The 19128-nt window shown below is 37.8% G+C and overlaps 1 protein-coding gene across 2 annotated transcripts in view; it reads right to left on the bottom strand.

Annotated features, from left to right (window-relative positions):
- prkcbb (protein kinase C, beta b) overlaps positions 1 to 19128 on the bottom strand; it is a 105728-nt gene that overhangs the window by 62100 nt on the left and 24500 nt on the right. For both annotated transcript variants that reach the window (XM_057345021.1, XM_057345020.1), the window contains exon 3: positions 14886 to 14968. In XM_057345021.1, the coding sequence (XP_057201004.1) occupies positions 14886 to 14968 (83 nt within the window). The remainder of the gene's footprint in view (positions 1 to 14885; positions 14969 to 19128) is intronic.

Genomic DNA, 19128 nt, shown 5'->3' with positions numbered 1-19128 from the left:
ATGGTAAGTTTGAATAATGTTAAACTGTCTGTTTTTGTTTGCTTCATCGCTCAAAACATGGAAAACCACATGTGGTATTTTCATTTACTGTACAAAAAATAATAGGAAATAGGAAAATACTTTATTTTTGGACTACGTACTGTTATATTGGTGCATATGCATTAAATTGCAAAATAATCTATAATAATAATTTAGCAATTATTTGTCTTTTTTCTGTGCAATTTCAGACCAAATCAATAAACGTGAAGCTATATGTCAAATGTGACCCTGCCTATGTAAACCAGGCTAAATTTTCATAATCTAATTATGAGATAACGAGCATCAAAGTTTCAACAACCAAACAACCATTCATTTCACTATGATTTCAATCTTTGACATGGCCTTACTCAGTCAATATCAAAGATATCAAGGTTATAATTTTCCCAGAATGTTTTTCACATTATGTAGGATGATTTTATGTAGAAAACAGTAAACCACAAAAACTGACTTTAGCTGCATTTTCACATAGGGGGTTACAAATGTCATCAAAATGCAGAAAATACCAAAATATAACTATTTATCTGCATCGCTCCGCCCCACTGACACCTGAGCGACACAAGAGCACCAGTTCAGCAGGGCACAGACAGTCAACTGGAACGCTGGCACACTGAAGATCTCTTTCTGGCTGCCTCCCCCCAAAGCTCTATATCCATTATTAATATCAAGCAGGGGCTTTTATATGGCTCCCTATTCATAAGAAGCTCTTTTAATATTCACCCTCTGAATAGAGCTCATAGCAGCGATGACACCCGCACACAAAAGAGAGCAGTTTCAGTGTGGCTTCTGGCCCGGGCACACGCACCGGAGATTCTGCACCACACACATTGTTCACAGGACTGTGTTACATACTCTTACAGTAGAAGAGAATATGGAATGAGAAGGTCAGAGTCCATTTACAGAGGCTGCCCTGCATCCAAGAGCACACTGTGTAGGGAAGCAGAGGTGATAATAATGCTCTCGGCATGATGAAATGGAGAGATGGAGTAGGTGGATGAGGCAAGGGAGAGAGAGTGTGTGTGGGGGGGTATGGCTATATAGTCCAAACCACAATATGGCTTCACATTAACTGCTTACATGCACTTCATACTCTTTTCATCTTTAATTCGATGTCCGAGGTGAAGTCAGTTTCAAACAGTCGTGCAACAACATACCCACAGGAAAAATATTTTAACTAATCCCAACATAGCTGTTAAATCACATGAAACTACAAACAGAAGCAATCTCTTGTAGCACAGAGGACATTAATACGAACATGTGACTATGATGAGGGATGGGAAATGCAAAGTAGGTGCAGTTGTTAGGGGCATTTATAGTATCATCATCTGATTAAACAGAGGCGAATGCCACCCTGTAACACTGACCCCTGCAGGACAACACTAATTCACCCATAACAAGAACAACAGACCTACTGTTATTTATTTGTATTATTTGTTTTTGTATTATAATTCACTGTCTACTTAAACAGCTGGGACAGAGGGCGCAGAGCACAAACAATCAAACACTGAAATGCAATTCATTTGAACACAAGAGGCGTGTCCAAACAGAGATGCACTTAGAGGAAAAACCAGCTGTGTCATACCAAATCATAGCATTATCTTTGAGAAAAAATAAAACTAATCTAAATCTAAAACACTTCCTCCAGACAACACTCATTCATGACAAAACATGTTTACCAATGCCAAAATACCCAACAAGCAAACGTTTGATTTTCTAATATCATTTTAGGGACTATGAATATTAACTTTTTTTGTTTCCTTATTATCTACAGTTTCCACTGCAGTAGCTTAACTACGAGCAAAAGGTCATGGTTCGATCCCTAAAAACTTGTATCTTGTAATGCACTGTAAGTCGCTTTGGATAAAATTGTCTGCCACGTCCATAACAATAAATAATAATAATAATAAATACATTTCCTACAACAAGCAGCTTGTCTGCTGAATGTGAAACGGACACAAAAACTGGACACAACCCTGTTCTATGGGGATGACTGCAGGTGTGAGGTCCTCTGATCAAGCCCCTCGCTCTTCAAAGCACATGTGATCATGCAAGACGCTTTGTTCATCATTCAGCCTTCATTAAAGTGAAAGCTGAGAGGACTGGCACTCTGTCTGCTCATGAAAGTCAAATGAAAAATATTCACAATGTTGGCTTTGCCATTCTGATAATACACTGATGAGAATACTGCCGTTTAGCTGTGGACATTACAACCAAAGTGGCTTCCAAACACAAATCAGGGGATAAACTGAGACATCAAGGACAGAACTGCATTTATTAATTAGCACTGTCTAAAAAAGAAACCAAATTAAAAACTAACCTAAACTAAAGAGATAAGCAAAATAAACATGTTTTTTAAATTGTCCTGCTGACTGTCATGTACACATCTCTGTGTGTGACAAAGGATACAGGAGGGAGTTGTATGATAAGATTGTAACTTCTCATGCGTGAAGCTTTCAATCCACTGTGACAAACACAGGTGTTTGAGAAAACCCAAAATAACTCTTCAGTAAACAGCAAAGGTAACACAGGAAATAGTTATTATCATAGTCAAATTAAACTACACACAACAGTTCTGCTTCTTAAAGTTGTCAAAAATGGAAGACCTTCTTGCACTACCAACATAACTAGTACTGTGACAGTAGCTGGGTTTCCATCACCTTGGTTTAATGCACATTTTGAAGTTTCGCATCAAAACGATTGATGGAAATAGCAAATTTTTAATATAAAAACCGTTAATTCGCAAAAAAGGTTTTACACTCGCCTGAGGTGGTTTTCCTTTTTTGCGAAAAAGGATTAATGTGAATAATGGTAGATGGAAACGCATTTGCCGAATAAATTCCTCCAGAAAGTCATGTAACTGCACTATGAGATGGCGTAACGTGACTAACCACAGTACTGATCTTGTTGCACAGCATCTGAAATGTTATTATGGTCATTCTTAAATATCTGAGCAAAGTCGTCAAAGTATTTCTGTAATCGTCTCACAGAAGCATCCACAAAAGCACCGCATTTATTGTGTTTCGTCTGCTTGCGCAAGTAATTATTATATACAGTATGAAAATTATTATATTCAGTGGCTTCCTTTTCTTACTGATATTTAGTGCCAGTTCATTAGGAAGTGACGGTTGACTAGTTGGATGGAAACGGTGGCTTTATCGCGAATGTTTTATTCGATATTCCAATTTGCGCATAAGCTAAATTCGCAACTTTGGATGGAAACCCGGCTAGTGTACAGTCTAAAACAGCTATGTTAAAAACAACAACTTTTTGGACCACATTTACTAAATGGGGCAAAATAGCCAGAGAGCGAAATTTCATAAAAACGCAGATGGGAGTGGAAATTTCTGCGGGTGGTTTACTAACAATGCGCACATTAAAAACACAGGCACAATATCTCATTCCCTTAATGACCAAAGCAATCTACTAAGAGCAGCGCAAAATAGCACAGAGTTTAAGACATGCTTTTTATGGGCGTTAAATAAAGCCACAAATACCAATACAATGACGAGCACAAACCTTAGTAACTCACATTGCGTTATTCATTTAAATACTCTCCTCCCATAAAGTCTACATCTGAGGAGAACACTCCAGTAATTGCATAAGCAATAAGGTAAATCACAAAAACAGCAGTGTAATTTTCACTGCATGTCTTACTACCAACAGTAGTTTACTTTTTCTGATAATAGAGGCGTTTGCTTGCGGCAGCTGTTCGTAAATCTGGCCCTTTTATTGTTCAGTTAAGGACAGCACGTTAATGTGTTGACATTAACTAAACACATCTCTGTTATTTTTTGAGACAACACATTTTGTGTTACTTTAACACAACTTGTGTTGTCCCTTTCATTTATTTTACCCTAAATCAACACAAAATGTGTTAAATAGCATAACAAATGTGTTCATATTAAAGGGGTTTATATGACACGGCTAAAACAAATATTATCGTTTGCTTTAGATGTAATGCAATGTGTATACACGATTTAAGGTTCAAAAACGATTTGTATGCCCCGCCTCTCTGAAACACACAGATTTTTTACAGAGCTCATCGCTCTGAAAAGCGAGGTGTGCTATGATTGGCCAGTTAACCAGTGTAGTGATTGGTTGAATACTGCAAGCGTGTGACGGAAATGTGACGCCTCTTACCATATTTAGAACATCAGGTTCCAAAGCAATTGTTCTGACAGTACAATTGTACTGATCGTGACGTAGATTTGTGGGGGTGTGGTTACACGAGGCGTTTCAGACAGGTCTGGGTGAGCATTCACTTTTAGATAGAATGCATTTTTTGTTCCGACACTTTAATTTTTGCAATTTTACGTGTCTAATACATGAATGGGCAACTTATAACACACCAAAGACACAGAAAAACACATATTCGAGCCATATGACCCCTTTAACACCTTTAACAATATTATCCTTTTTATGAGTGTAGACTTGTCAGTAACAAGCTACTTTATCAATGAGCAAAGCCAGCGACAGGACAAAGAATGATACACGGGTGATACACGACTCATGTCAGGGCTTCAACTCATACCATACAGTGGATAACAGAAAGCGTTAAGGAAGGCCAATTTTACGAGGGTACTTGAACTCAAGAAAGTGGGAAGCACTCTGTTAAGAGTGAGAACATATTTTTACATACAAAAATTCTGGCCAAGACTGTTTGCCATCTCAGAAGGAAAAAGGAAATTTTGAGCCGTTGAAGATCACTTGTGTTTTTTACAATGTTCCTTTTCCTTTTGACTTGGACTTTTGATATATTTCCTTAAATTTCCAGTCATTCATGAACTGAGCATCCTCTAAAAATATTTACTATTTAACTTTTGATTGTAATTGTCATACAATTTCCAGACCTGGAAAACTCCTTACAAAAAAATTACAAACTTAAGCGCAAAGCTGGAACTGTTATCTTCACTCACGTCATGCAAAAGGGGTCAAAGGTCAAACGGTTTGACCTTTAATTGCTGCATTACAATACTGGAGGAAACTCTGTAGCTGCACTTCAATCCACGATGTTTAGTGCTCATGAGCAAGTTTTCCATAATCATCTCACCTAAGCCCTCATACGAATGCCATTATGTGCATCTGATGCCTGTTAGAAGAAAACACTGCTGTTTTTTCATGATGCAACAAAGATTCTTTTCAGAAAGATTGCATGTAGAATCCTCCCACCTCTCTCACACAGCATGCAGCTCACTGACTCATCGAACAATCAGTACCGAATCAGAGGGTGCAGGGAGTTCTGTACAAAGGAGTTCAATTGGAACGAGAAGAGAGGCGATAGAAATGCATCGCAACAGACCCCTCCCACCCGGTGGCCTTCAGAGGGTTCCCATGGTGATAGCCAAAGCCCATCACCCGGCAACAGGCTGGTACCTGCTGGAGGGAGAGTTTGTGGCGGTCGTGGCGCCTGGCTGGAGGAAAAAATAGACTTCAGAAAACAGAGTATCTCCTTCGAAATACACACACACGCAGACTTACTTTTCTCTTTTTTCACTATATTTGAGACAGTAGATGACTTTTCTGTACTAGCAGCTGTGGATTCTCATGTTGGACAGGAGGATTGTGGGTAGTATTTATGAAATTGTGCAAGTGAAATGGCACTGTCGGAGTTTTACAGTTTATTGTTAGAAAAAAGATATAAAAAAGCAAGGAACCATATCAAACATCGAAAAAACAAGTCTTGGATTAAGGTAACATCGTTGTTATGTAATCACACATGGGGAAATGTGAAAATGGTTAAAAAAGCACTCATTAGCAATAATAAGGTCCGGGCGGAGAAGTGTGTGTGTGTGTGTGTGTGTGTGTGTGTAAGAGCAAGAAAAATAGATCTGACTACAGACACATCACAGACCCCCTCAGATCTGATCAGTCCAGCCCAGCCAGGTTTTGGTCTTAATGCTTTCTGACAAGCAAACAGCAACACTGCTCGGCAACAGAGTGACGTTTGGTTTCTCCTTGAAGCCGCTCTTTAAATATCCACACAATGGCTGGAGCTGGAGCATGTTCACACAGAGCAGCGCATCCACACAAACACGCTTACACATGAATACATCTTGATACGTCTCCTTCTCTTTATACCACCATGCCAATCGCCATGAAAGGTAAATCATCCAATCGGAGGGGAAGTGTGACTGGCACAAAAAAACTGTTTATGCAAATGCCTGCCTGGCCTTATTAAATCAACACCCCATGAGAGCATGCAACCGGTGTGGGAGGGTATTTATAGACATCACCCACTTCTGGCAGATCATGTGGGCACATCCATGACTATCCCTGGGATTTTCAATAATGACAGCGGGGAGTGGGAGATGGCGTGAACATTTCTAGAAAGGGTTAAGCTTTATGAATGGCAAAATCTGAGGAAAAGCCTGAGGGGGTCTTATTGTGTCTTTCAAAAACATTTAAGCATCACAAAATTATTTTCTAGCCAGTTCGAAGCAGGATAATATGAAGAACATTAGATTATTCAAATGTAAACAGTGACAAACTGCACTTGAGCTAAAAGCTTACATTTAAGGGGTACTATTGCGCTGCAACAGTAATGAAATACATCTATATACAGTACATACCTAAACTGACATTTACAACTGACACAAATACATAATATAAATAAATGTATCAATAGTAAATGGGTTGTTGACGTGACGTGGCATTTTCACTGTCACACAAGATTAAATTGAATATGATTAGTATTGTCATCATTTAAAATGCAATAAATGGCTAAGCATATCTTTGTCTTACATGGACCTGTTGTTACTGTATTAAACTGCTTTGTTATTATGACTGTCTCAAGCATGGTTCAGTAAATTAAAACTTTAAAAATGAAAAGAAAGCATAAAAATGTTAATATATAGTGTCTGTTTTAGTAAATGGCAATCTTTTTTTTCCACCCCTATATTTCTAAAAGTGTAGGAACTTGATACATTTTATCACTGAAAACCATGTCCTCTTGTGTGACATTCATGATCATGTTACTGAAGCCCCTATGAGGCACATGACATACATGGTCAATTTTTGTCTTATAATTGTTAAAATATTTCACTTTTTTGGAACCACTATAAAAGTGTTATGTTGTCCTTTGGTGTGACGCCCCGAAATTACATATTTTATTTAAAAAATGATATGTTAAACTAAATAATCATGGACAATAATGCTAATTATTTTTGCTAACTGCTGTTGACAGGTTAGCTAGAAACAGCAAGGACATTAGCTGAGACAAAAGGCTGAAACGTCCTTCGGTGTGACAGATAATGTAACACAAGAGGACAAGGTCTTTTTAAGAAGCATTTTAAACAATTTAATAATAATTGTTTAACTAATTTCTTATTCATTTTTGATTATTTGTGGTGTTCTCAAATTTAATAGTTAACATTTTTGCATGTTTTGATGTTTTTGCAGAAAATGTATTGTTGTAAGTGTCATGAAAATAAATAAAATGTAGTACTTCTTTGGTTTTGAGACAGAAAGAACTGAGGTAGAAAATGAATGGAAGAGAGAGCACATGGATCTATAGAGAGAAAATTAACAATGATTCACACAGAAGGGAGGAGATCCTAAGAGAATGACACAGAAAGAAAATAAAATCTAAATGATTCCTTATAGAAAGAGCAGCCTTATACTTTATAAAATGTAGACAAATCTTAATGAATATAGTTTGAATATCAGTTGGCTGTGCTGTGCAGTAGGGAGACACTAGAAAAGTTTCAGTAACATATTGATTGACTGACATAGAAAATGTTTTCTGGGGGAAACAATTTGGAAATTTCCTTCCTTTTTACCTTAGATTGTTATGAATTTATTAATTTATACCTACACATTTTAAAAACATTGTCAAAGTCAAATAAAAAAGTGCAATACCTCTCACTTTCTCATTTAAAGCAATACCATTTCTGTCCTTTGGTGTGACACACATAAAATAACCAGAAATTTGTTTTTATCTCATAATATCTTAAAGAACCGTTTGGGTATTGTATAAAATGGTATAATTTTTAGCAGTTTTGAAAGGATGACAGTAAAATATGTCTCATATTTATTGAAAACAAACAAGTCATGGAGAAAAAATAATGTAATTTCACAATTTCATAGTAAATAAATAACACTTCATGAAAATAAGAGTCACCGCATCCTAACAAAACGCGATGCGATGAGATTCCTGCGATAAGCAATTTGTTTGTCCATACCGACCGCGAAAAAGGGGCGGGACGCGACAATCGATCACAAAACACAGCCAATCAGAACAGTTTTTCTCTGTCCACGCGTCGCGTTGTGTTTGGTTAGGACGCGGTGTAATGATGAATACATCTCTCTCTCTGTATATGATATTAAGATACTTTTTTCTTAATTCTTGCCATGTCACACCATAGGACATTTTAGTAAAAATATAAAGAAAAAACAGTGAAAGAGTTGACTAATTAAGTGACACCTTATATGTTCTGAAACTTCAGACTTCACCCTACATAAATATGTGTATTTATTCTTCAGAAATGGTGTTTTACAAAAAAAATATTTTTTACGCCGTATTCGATTTCGTCAACTACCCAAATATCAATTTAGATTTCCAAACTTGCTTTGCCATTAATCGTTCACACAATGCACTTTATTATTAAGTGCTACAACAGACGTATGGCCCACACAGAGATCTGATCACACCATCATCCAGTCATTACATGAATTCATCTGGAATTGCATAAAGAAAAATTCATATAAACAGTATAACATCTCCAAGATGGTTGGAAGAACCTACCTGAAAACTATACAGCACTGTAAGAAGATTGGACACACTTCGCCTTTAAAATAGCTTTTGTCCATTTTTCCATCCTTGTCAGTATATGACAAAAGCCTGCAGCGGGCCACAGGTACAGATGCTGCTAACAAGCTCTGCAAACAACAGCACCAGAACAACTGGCTTGTCTACAGAGTATCGCAGAGATTACATATTTTTGTATGCAAACCCCGGAGGCCAGTTAGCATTTTAGCACTTCTGGTTGCATCGCTTCAAAGTCTGTTTTTTTTGTAAATTGCCTGAACTAAGATCTGTGGTTAACAAAACCTCAAAATAGTTTTACGTTTTAATCTATGACATAAAATACACCAGGTATAACCCGTTTGTGATTTTTTTAAACCTTTATTGTATCTTTAAAACGGCTGTTGCTAACAAGTTGCTAAAAGCGACTACTTCCTTTGGTGGGGACGTTAGACATCATCACGCATATAAATCTTACAAATAATGCAACATGGGCACAAATCTCAAAAACATGGATGGGGATTTATTCACTGAGTAATTACTTACCTGGAAACATATTTTTTATCAAGTTTGAAAAAGTTTTCGGAGGTTTGGTGGTGGTGAGGTTGTGTCGAGGGACTGTAGTGTAGTTTGTTTATAGCATCATGCTAGCTTTTTACTTATGACAATAGTATTTAGGCTTCAAAAGTAAAAAATGTTGTTTTAATTTGTAAAGATTATCTTCATAGACAAAATGTGTAAACATAGGCTTTTGGTCGAGGGAACCATTGCGGCGCTAACTTCCAGGTTGGCCTACAAAAATACATCATCTCTGAGGTACTCTATTGTAGCCAATTCCAGTCGAGCTGTGTGGCTATATCTGCAGCATTTCTTAAAAATGTGACAACTGACAAGGCTGAGTGGATAAACTGGAAAGCTCTTTTACTCTATATCTGATAATGGCTGGTGCACACTGAACACATACTTCACTCGTTTTGTTGGTTTATTAAGGTAGTGAATTAATCCTTACAACATGAGATTGAGAGAGAGAGGAAATGTTTAATTTCCAAAGAAAGCAGTGGGTTTTAGACACCCTTGATCAAATGTGCTAAAGACACTGATGCTTGTTGAAGTGATCACAGCCAACTGCTGGCATTTGACAAGTTCTTTAATAGAAAACGCAACATGAGAAGGAGAATAGGACAGTGAGGAAAATATGCACATAGACTATGTTTACATGCACCCTCATAATGCGATTATAATAAAGCAATAAGCCCCGCGAAGCAGTGGGTTACAGTGCATTTTATAACAGCTAAGGGCGTTGTAAAAGGGCGTTGTAAAACCCCGTAGCTGTTATAAAATGCACTGTAACCCACTGCTTCGCGGGGCTTATTGCTTGTATAAAACGGTTATTCCATATGCTTAGCAAGGTTTCATAAAATAAAGTAAATAAAATGATATTTAGGCTATGTGGTGCGGTCAGCCGTTATATATTGAGGTATTTTATAACGGCTTAGAACTCCGCTCAGCCAATCAGAATCAAGGACCAGAACTGACCGTTTTATAATGAGGTATTTTATAACGGCTTAGAACTCCGCTCAGCCAATCAGAATCAAGGACCAGAACTGACCGTTTTATAATAGGATTTTGGCAATATTGTGATTACACTTTACTTGCACTGCAAACGCAATAATTAGATCTAAATAATGCGATTAAGCTCATAATCGCAGTAAGCATAATCGAAGTAAGATATGTGGTGTACACTGTAAAAAATTATTTTTTGAGTTTGTAAATAAAGCTAGCATTACTTGAGTATGTTTTACAAGCAAGTTGTATTTTGTCTTTCTACTTTAAAAGGTTGCGTTTAATTCAATGTGTTACTTGAGGTTCTTTTGTAATTATTTGTGCTCTAATACATAAGTACATTTAAATGAAAATGCCAAGTAATATTAACTTGGTGTTTTGTCATTAAATTAAGCGATGTATAAAACTGATGAACGCAAGTAAGATATACTCCACACAGCCATATAACTGCTGCACGTGCGCACTTCGGACATTACAAATGGCGCGCAGAGCCTCAGGAAAGCTTGCCCAATGGAACATTTTTCAGCGCCTGAGGTTATTAAACTATGGTAAGTCATTAAATGTTTTATTTTTAAATCATGTAGTAACATTTGCAGCATAGTGCAACGTTAATAAACTTTATTTTCGCTGGTTTGTTTGAGTTCGAGTTCTTGTTATTGAGTCTCGGTATTGCTAACATTTCTGGACAACGTTTGCAAACGCGGTTGTTTTTTATTATGCACATGGATAATATAATTAACGTGTTGCTAAGTTAAGCTATTAATGTTGACAGTGTTCAGTTTGATAAGTGCCAAGTCTCGCATGTCTAACATTACGTAACTTAGACAAATAACTTGCGTGTAATGCATATTCATCAATTTAAATCAAGTTTAAGCTCCGTATATAACCAAACCAATATGATATTGATAAACTTGCTGTAGCCTACTGTATGTGAGTGTTAACTTAGCCGTAGCTAACTCTGCCTTAGCTAGCTCTGAACTGGCGTTGTTGTTACAGATAGAATGGTGGATCTTGAACTAATTTGTTCTAACATTTAAAATTTGTTATAACGTTAGCCTATGTTCAATGCATTAAGGTCAATAAATTCATTTGAATTGTAAATGACAAATAATCTAATTGTGGCATTAACATCCATGTTCATCGGTTCCACAGGTAATGTTAACTTAACGTTAACGGATTGGACTCTGATGCCAGAGGAAATGTGAAGGTGGTTTAATGGATCTGAATTGTTTTATTTGATTAACTTGTTTTATTTGTTTCTCTGTTTTTTAAATAAGCTGTTAAATATTTGAATTCAAACTCTGAATAAAAGTATTTTTGTGAAATGCCTGTCAGCGTTTTTGAAGTTCAGATACATTCAACTTAACACATATTAATACCTCATATATGATTTCAAGTAATATTTACAAAAAACAAACAAGTAAAGATTATGGAGGAAAAGATAACTAGTACTCTTGTAAAGAAATATTAAGTATATTTAGAAGCATTACTTAAATAAAATTTACAAACAAACGATGAGTAAAATTTACTTGACCAACATCTCCTGGACACTTTTTCCATACTGTATCAAGTGAATGAAGACTGGAGTTACAAAACATAAATGATGAATTCACCTTTGAAGAAAATAAGCCATACACTTTAAGTGAGTAAATAACTTTTTTCCAAAGTATCTCTTTAATGTGCTATAGAAGATGCTATTAGGATGTGAATGTGAGTTTAATGAGACTACCGGTACAGATATCCCTTGATGAATGTCTAATTAGCCCACTTCTATAATTGAAGCCTAAAACGAGCCCCTTCGATAACATCTCAGAGTCTGTCTTGCTTGCCTGTCTTTGACATTGACTATATTTATACCTGCAATCCTCTTTTAGTGGCTCTTCTGAGACTAACTAGCAGATCTTCACAAGGAAAACGAATGACAATGTCACAAGGCAAAGGCTTCATCAAATTGATAACACGGCTGGTTTACTAGTCCAGAGCGCAGGAGGTTTTGGCGGCTCTTCCAGCCCTACAGAGAATAAAAAGCCTGAAAACCGAATTAGCCATGAATCTGAGCTCCGTGGCTCTGGAGGAAGATGAAAGGGTGCGTTTATCTCCATGAATGAGAGAACAGCGAAGTGTTTCAGAGAAGACCTGGGGCAGGGCCAGATCTGTGAGGTGTGGAAATGTGCTAATGACACCAGACCAACACTGAAACCTTTAGTGTGTGTCAGTCGCACCAGAGAAGCTCTTCTGGGTGTGCTGTGTAAATATTAAGGTATTCTAGCGAGGACCCAACCGTAGACTCTTCTGAGAGTGGAAGGGACAATTGACGGAGCAAAGGTCAATGGCAGGGCTGTCAGGCGCCGGTGCTATCATGTTTAAAGACTATATAGAAGAGTACACAGAGAAGTTGGTGAAAAATATGACATCTAGTCTCAAGAGCAGAGCTGTCTGTGTCTTATTATTGAAGGCTAAAGCCTTCTGAGGCTTAAGGACACAAAACATCCTTTAAATGGGTTTACTGCAGTACACCATAACATCAATTCATTTAAAGTGATAGTTCACCCAAAAATGAAAATTGTGTCATCATTTACTCACCCTCTTGTCATTTCAAACCTGTATGACTTTCTTACTTCTGCAGAACACAAAAGAAGATATTTTGAAGAACAACTGATCAACAGTGGTCCCCTGTCATGGCTCTGCTTCCTTAGTCATGTTTTTCTTGGTCCTGTAGCAGAGCCATGACAAAGTCTTTGGTTATGTGTGGAGAGAAACATATTATTGTCCGTTTGACAATAATATACGTTCTCTCCAGTGTCTTGTCATTGGCCCCATTCCTCTCGTTTCCTCGTTATCTTTCCCTGAGTGTTTAATGTCCCACACCTGCCCCATGTCGTTATCCCTCGTTTGTCTTCCCTATATATACCCTCTTGTTTCTTTGTCCTGTGCTCTTGTATTGCGTGAACTGCGTTGTGTTGGATGGTGTTGTGTTCGTGTTTGTGCGTTTACCCGTGTTCCTGATCATGTTTTGTGAGTTTTGTGCCTGATATTATTTAAGACGTTTGGTCGTGTCCTTGAGTTTAGTTATTTGTCTTGTTTTCATTTTGCCCCCTCGTGGGAAGTCTTTTGTTTTATATTTATTCCTTAGTTCTGTTTTCCCCCATTGTGGGTGTTTTTTGTTCTGTTTTGTTAAATAAATATATCTGTTAACCCCTTCACTGCCGTTGCCTGCATTTGGGTTCTTCCACGCCCTGATCGTGACATCCCCATTGACTTGCATTGGTTTTGTGTCTATACAATAGAAGTGAATGGGTACCACCGTTGTTCAGTTAACAACATTATTCAAAATATCTTCCTTTGTGTTCTGCGGAAGAAACTCATACAGGTTTGAAATGACAAGAGGGTGAATAAATGATAACAGTTCAGCCAAATATGAAAATTCTATCACTTTAAATATAAGCAACACACATTTTTTTAACATCAAATAGAAGTTAACAATGTCTCAACAGAAAAGCATCTATACTGCCAGCGGTGTGCTCTCTTTACAGGCATATAATCTTTGAATGTATGTTGTATCAAGTATTGATTTTCTGTTATAAAGTCTCAACCGAAAGAAAAGTGCTTTATACTTTCCAATAAAAGATCATTAGTAAGTGCTATTTGGAGGTCGTGTAAATATGATAATGCAACACATTACTTTTCAAAGTCCCATGGCCCAATAATGTGGTTTACACAGACAAAGAATCAAAAACCGACCAAGAGATAGAGCAGAAATGTATTGTTCATAATTACACAGATTCAAAAGAGCAGAGCCATTTCCAGTAACTATCCCATTCACCATCACTCCATTTCCTGTAATGAGCGAGCTGTCATTCGACTGGTAAACGTTATTCATTTTCACCACACGCACTGAACGTATTCTGATCTCTGAGTATCTCGGTGGTACAGAGTTCTGCCTGAAGCAAGTAGCGCATTTTCTCTATTATTATCATTTTTAAAGATGTTGGTTTTCTCTCTCTTTCTAATAAATCTTCAAAACCACTTCAATGTGTATCACAGTGTGACTGCAAGTTAAGTGTAATGGACTATTTGCAGACTATTTCAAAAGAATAACAACAGAATTCATCACCGTAAACAGAATAATCATGAACATTAATGACACAAGGAAGATCTGAAGAGAAAAATCCCCTCCGTGAACTCACTGCCTATGTATTCATCGCCAGTATGAACTCTGTAATTTGCTCGTTTAAATGCTTGTAAACAACTCAGGGCTGACTCAAACAGCATGGAGAACACGGCCCCAAACTCTCATCACAATTCTGTAAATGCAGAGGGTTATCGTGGCTCCAGCTGTCCCACACACTTCCTCAGTGACAGTACATCTGATTAGATTTACGCGAGGACGACAAGTACCCCAACCTCTTTTCTCTTTCTTACATAGGTGAGATAGACAGATTGACAAGGAAAGATAAAAACAGAAAGAAAACAGGAGAAAAGGAAACGAGGGGTTAGAAAGACAGAGACACCGAATGAGAGAGGATGAGATTTCATTACTCACGTCTGATGCGGGACCCTTATCTGCTCCGGGGCAGGAGAAGGTGACAAACTCATGGCAGCGCTTGTGCACCACAAAGCAACAGACTAGAGGAAGGAAAGAGAGAGAGACGTTTAGAACCAGGGCACTTAGGAGACATGTATCTGTTCTGACAGCTGTTTTGTTTGATAACACATCATGCCCTGAGCTCAGCCATGGGATCTTAAATAAATATCACAGGTATTCACAACTATTTTACAAGATGGCAAATTTGAATGAATTTGTAAGATTTCATGTGTACGTTTTAGTACCATTTGCTTTCGTGCCAGTGATGTTAGGTTTAGGGGTGGGGTTAGGGGAGGGGCTTCAGTATTGCTTTTTTTCTAATAATTATATATTTTTATATGATTGACATTGTAGGAATTCATACGAATTAGCCTCAGGTTTTGTCTCAGGTTTTGAGAAATAAGGCCATATGCATATTACAGGATGGCAATGTACTATTTACTAGTTATAGCATTTAATGATGCATGATACCAATGATATCAGAAAGATATTAGACGCAGGGTGTGTTACACAGCCATGCTGTTAACATGAATCTGTGACTTCATAGTCATGTCACGAGTAATTGAGTCATTGGTTGTCCAATGCATAGTAGATCAAGGTCCCTGCAAATGTTTTCAATGTACTGTTTCAAGCCATACCAACATACCGAAATTCATGCTTTCCTGAAAATGAGGAAATAATGCACAAATTCATGATTAAAAAGGCCCGCTACCATACTAATCCTATTATTTTTTCAAGTATGTATACTCTGCACAAAAGAATGATACATAATTTGCCAAACCACACAAGCAGAGAACACAGCCTGGAATACTGCATCCAACAATTAATGACTCCTTATCTGAACTGACTGGCAAAACATTTGACATTTTTATACGAAAATCAACCATTTTAAAGAGATGATAATATAAAAATATTGATAAAAATGTATACCTTGAATGCACTGTAAAAGTCGCTTTTAATAAAAAGCATTTGCCAAATGCCTAAACGTACTTTAAAGATGACTAGAAGGCACTCACTGAATTAAAAATGCAGAGTTGTGAGGTCAATGTGCTAAGGCCTATGACACCAGTGTTACTCCTAATCCTTGTCATACAATCCAGCAGCAAATCGTTTTCAGACCCACAGTATAGGAGCTATGGCTCCTATACAGACATGTACTGAGCTGACTATATGTAAAATGTCCTTCTGTACACATCACAAATGACATCAACACCTCTACGGTGTAACATATTGAGGTCATCGTAAGTGCAATATCTCACTGCTGCAGGTCACACTGTTTGCTGCAGGTTGCCGGGTGTATTTCAGATGCGAAACTCGAAAAAGTGAATTTCTCTGATCCCCATCAAACTCAAGCAATTATAGCCATTTCTCGCTGGATATTACATAAGAAGTCTCTCACATCTACAGTAATCTCACAGGATTCCGCAAAAGTCAACAGCAACTGCGGCCAAAACACAACAGCCAAACTTCTAAGACTGAACAGCCACTGTCACCCACACACCAGAATTAGTCCAGTAAAAAGAGAGAATGGAGAAGACAGATTTGGAAGAGGACTGAAGCGTGGTTAAGCAATGTTTGCTCTTTTTATCATTGTTTTTATCCAAATCCAGGCAATCTCCAACTTTTTAGGTCAAGTACAACCTTTGATCAGAGCAGAACATTTGTGTAAGCATAGGCTTAAAGGTCCAGTGTATGAAATTTAGCAGCATCTAGGGGTGAGGTTGCGAATTACAACCAACAGCTCACTCCACCCCTTCCTTTTGAAGCACTATGGTGGCAGACACAGGACTAATGCTGGGTTCACACCAAACGCGAACAATCGCGTTCTACGCTCTTTATTACTCGCGTGAATAGTTCGTTATTTTCGCGCGAGTGATGCGATCTGATAAATATTTTGACCTTTGTGGAGGACGAGATTGACGCGTGTTCAAGGCAATCGCGCCGCCTGATTCGCGTCATTCGCACTGCCTGCCACGAGTTCGCGTCTATACGCGTCTTTGCATTGACTTTGTATGTAATTTACTTTCGCAAAATGCTTAATTCGCGTTTGGTGTGAACCCAGTGTAAAATGTCATCACAATTTCGCTTCTTTGCTGAAGGAGATATAACGTATTTCTGAAACGCGCTCATTAGAGCAGTTTGTCCGTTTAGGGCTTCTGTAGAAACAACATGGCGAATTCCATGCAAGGGGACTTGCGGTGTATGTAGATAGAAATAGCTCATTCTAAGATAATAAAAACGTAACGCTTCATTATGCAAGGTCTTTATACACCTCTGAAGACATAGTTATGTATATTATATTACATTTCTGTCAATAGATCCACCTGAAAATTACACACTGGACCTTTAAGGATTTAAGTGACAATGCCATAATGAACCCCAATTAAAAAACAATAATGCTATATATATTTTTGAATTTGAAATTTTAAAGCTATATGAAATATTTAAAGCTTGGATTCATGAGATCATGCATCAATGCTCAATTTGAGACAAACAAAATAAAAAACAATAGCAATATACTAATATGAAATAGCAGAGCAAAGTGCAACGCAGGCCAAAATCATGGGTTTGATTCCCAGGGATTAAATTAATTGATTACCTTGAATGCAGTGTTGCTTTGGATTAAAGCATACATTCAAAAATAATTCTGGGTTATTTGCAACACCGCACTAGGTAAAATAAACCTAGAAAATATGTATATTTGACCCAACAAAACAAACCAGCATTGTTTAAAACCACACCCTACAGTTGGGTTTGTTCCTTTTTGACCCAACACTGGGTTGAAAATTACCCAGCATTTTTTAGAGTGTGCATCAGAAAGAAATATAAATGTCCATTTTTAAATGCCTATTCTGCATAGCACTAGTGCACAAGCAATGTCCTAAAAATAATACAAAATGAAAAAATAAACAACAGCAGGCAAAAAAGAACCACAGCTTGTTTACAAATAAGGACAGTTGTTATGTTTCTTTATGATTTTTTATCTTGGTTTGCATGTATATAGAAAGTCTGGCATTTCTGAACTTCTCTCTTCAAAGGGTCTACTGAACACACGCTTACATAACATCCAGCCTGGCGGGGAAGAATCTGCCTCTAAAGGAGTTTCCCAAACTCTTTCTCCCTCCGCCACTCTTCAAAGGTCACAATAAGAGACCGGCTCATGTAGCAGCCAGCGTCCCTTCATAATTAAACAGCCCATTAAATATCCATGCAACGCTAGCAGCTCAAGACCTAGCAAACGCACCCATGCTAAACACCCCACTTACAGCACCAAACTGTCCCAGAGAACACTGTCGCCCTATCCAGAGCCATTCTGAGACAAATTCAATTAACTCACAGAGGGGGAAAACGGGTGAAAACAAAAGGGCTCGTTTTCTGCTGCTAAACCGCCAGTCGCTTATAGATAAACAGCAATAGCGCACACCCACGTACTTATACACTTACAGCTCCGAGAACACCCACACAAACACACATGCACTCAACATCCAAGCGTTTCTGCCTTAAAGGTTCTGTGAACCTTAAAAAAAGAGCCTCCAGTTATAGCAAGCTGAGTCTGGACGGAGGAACTGCAGAAGAACCTTTCACGATTTTAATTCACACTGCAAAGAGATGTCCTAGTGATCCCACGTTATGCCAGAGATGACTAGATATTGAATTCAGCCCAGCTGTCAGATGGATGCAGAAAAGGAGCGTGCATACTTGTTTACTAGTAAAAATAATATGCAGCATGCAAAAGACATTTCTTGTTGTTAAATCAAATTGAGGGAATGGCTGAATATTTTAAAAGTCTTGTCCACACACGCTGTTGTTTAGTATTGACTAACACTAACATTAGTTAGTGGTATTAACATTAACACATACTGGGTCTAATATAGTGATGCACGATATTGGATTTTTGCCGATATCCGATATGCCGATAATTTCCACCTCAATTAAGCCGATAGCCGATGCCGATATATGCTGTCTATCCACCGGGCGTTTTTACGCAGCTAAAAGCGCCAGGCGCTGGACAGCGTTTTTTCAACCAAGGTGCTTTGGTCGCAATTATAAGCTGCATGGGAAAAAGATAATCGCCAGCACTGAGCCCGTGGAAAAAAACAAGGGGGCATAGCCCGGTCACTTCAGTGACTGTGCCTTTTCACAGGGCTTGACATTAAGCATTGTCATGTGGTTGTCCTTCGGACAAGTAAACTTGTCATTC

This window comes from Triplophysa rosa, linkage group LG11, assembly GCF_024868665.1.
Source record: "Triplophysa rosa linkage group LG11, Trosa_1v2, whole genome shotgun sequence".
Taxonomy (NCBI): domain Eukaryota; kingdom Metazoa; phylum Chordata; class Actinopteri; order Cypriniformes; family Nemacheilidae; genus Triplophysa; species Triplophysa rosa.
This window is presented reverse-complemented; position numbering and strand designations above follow the sequence as displayed.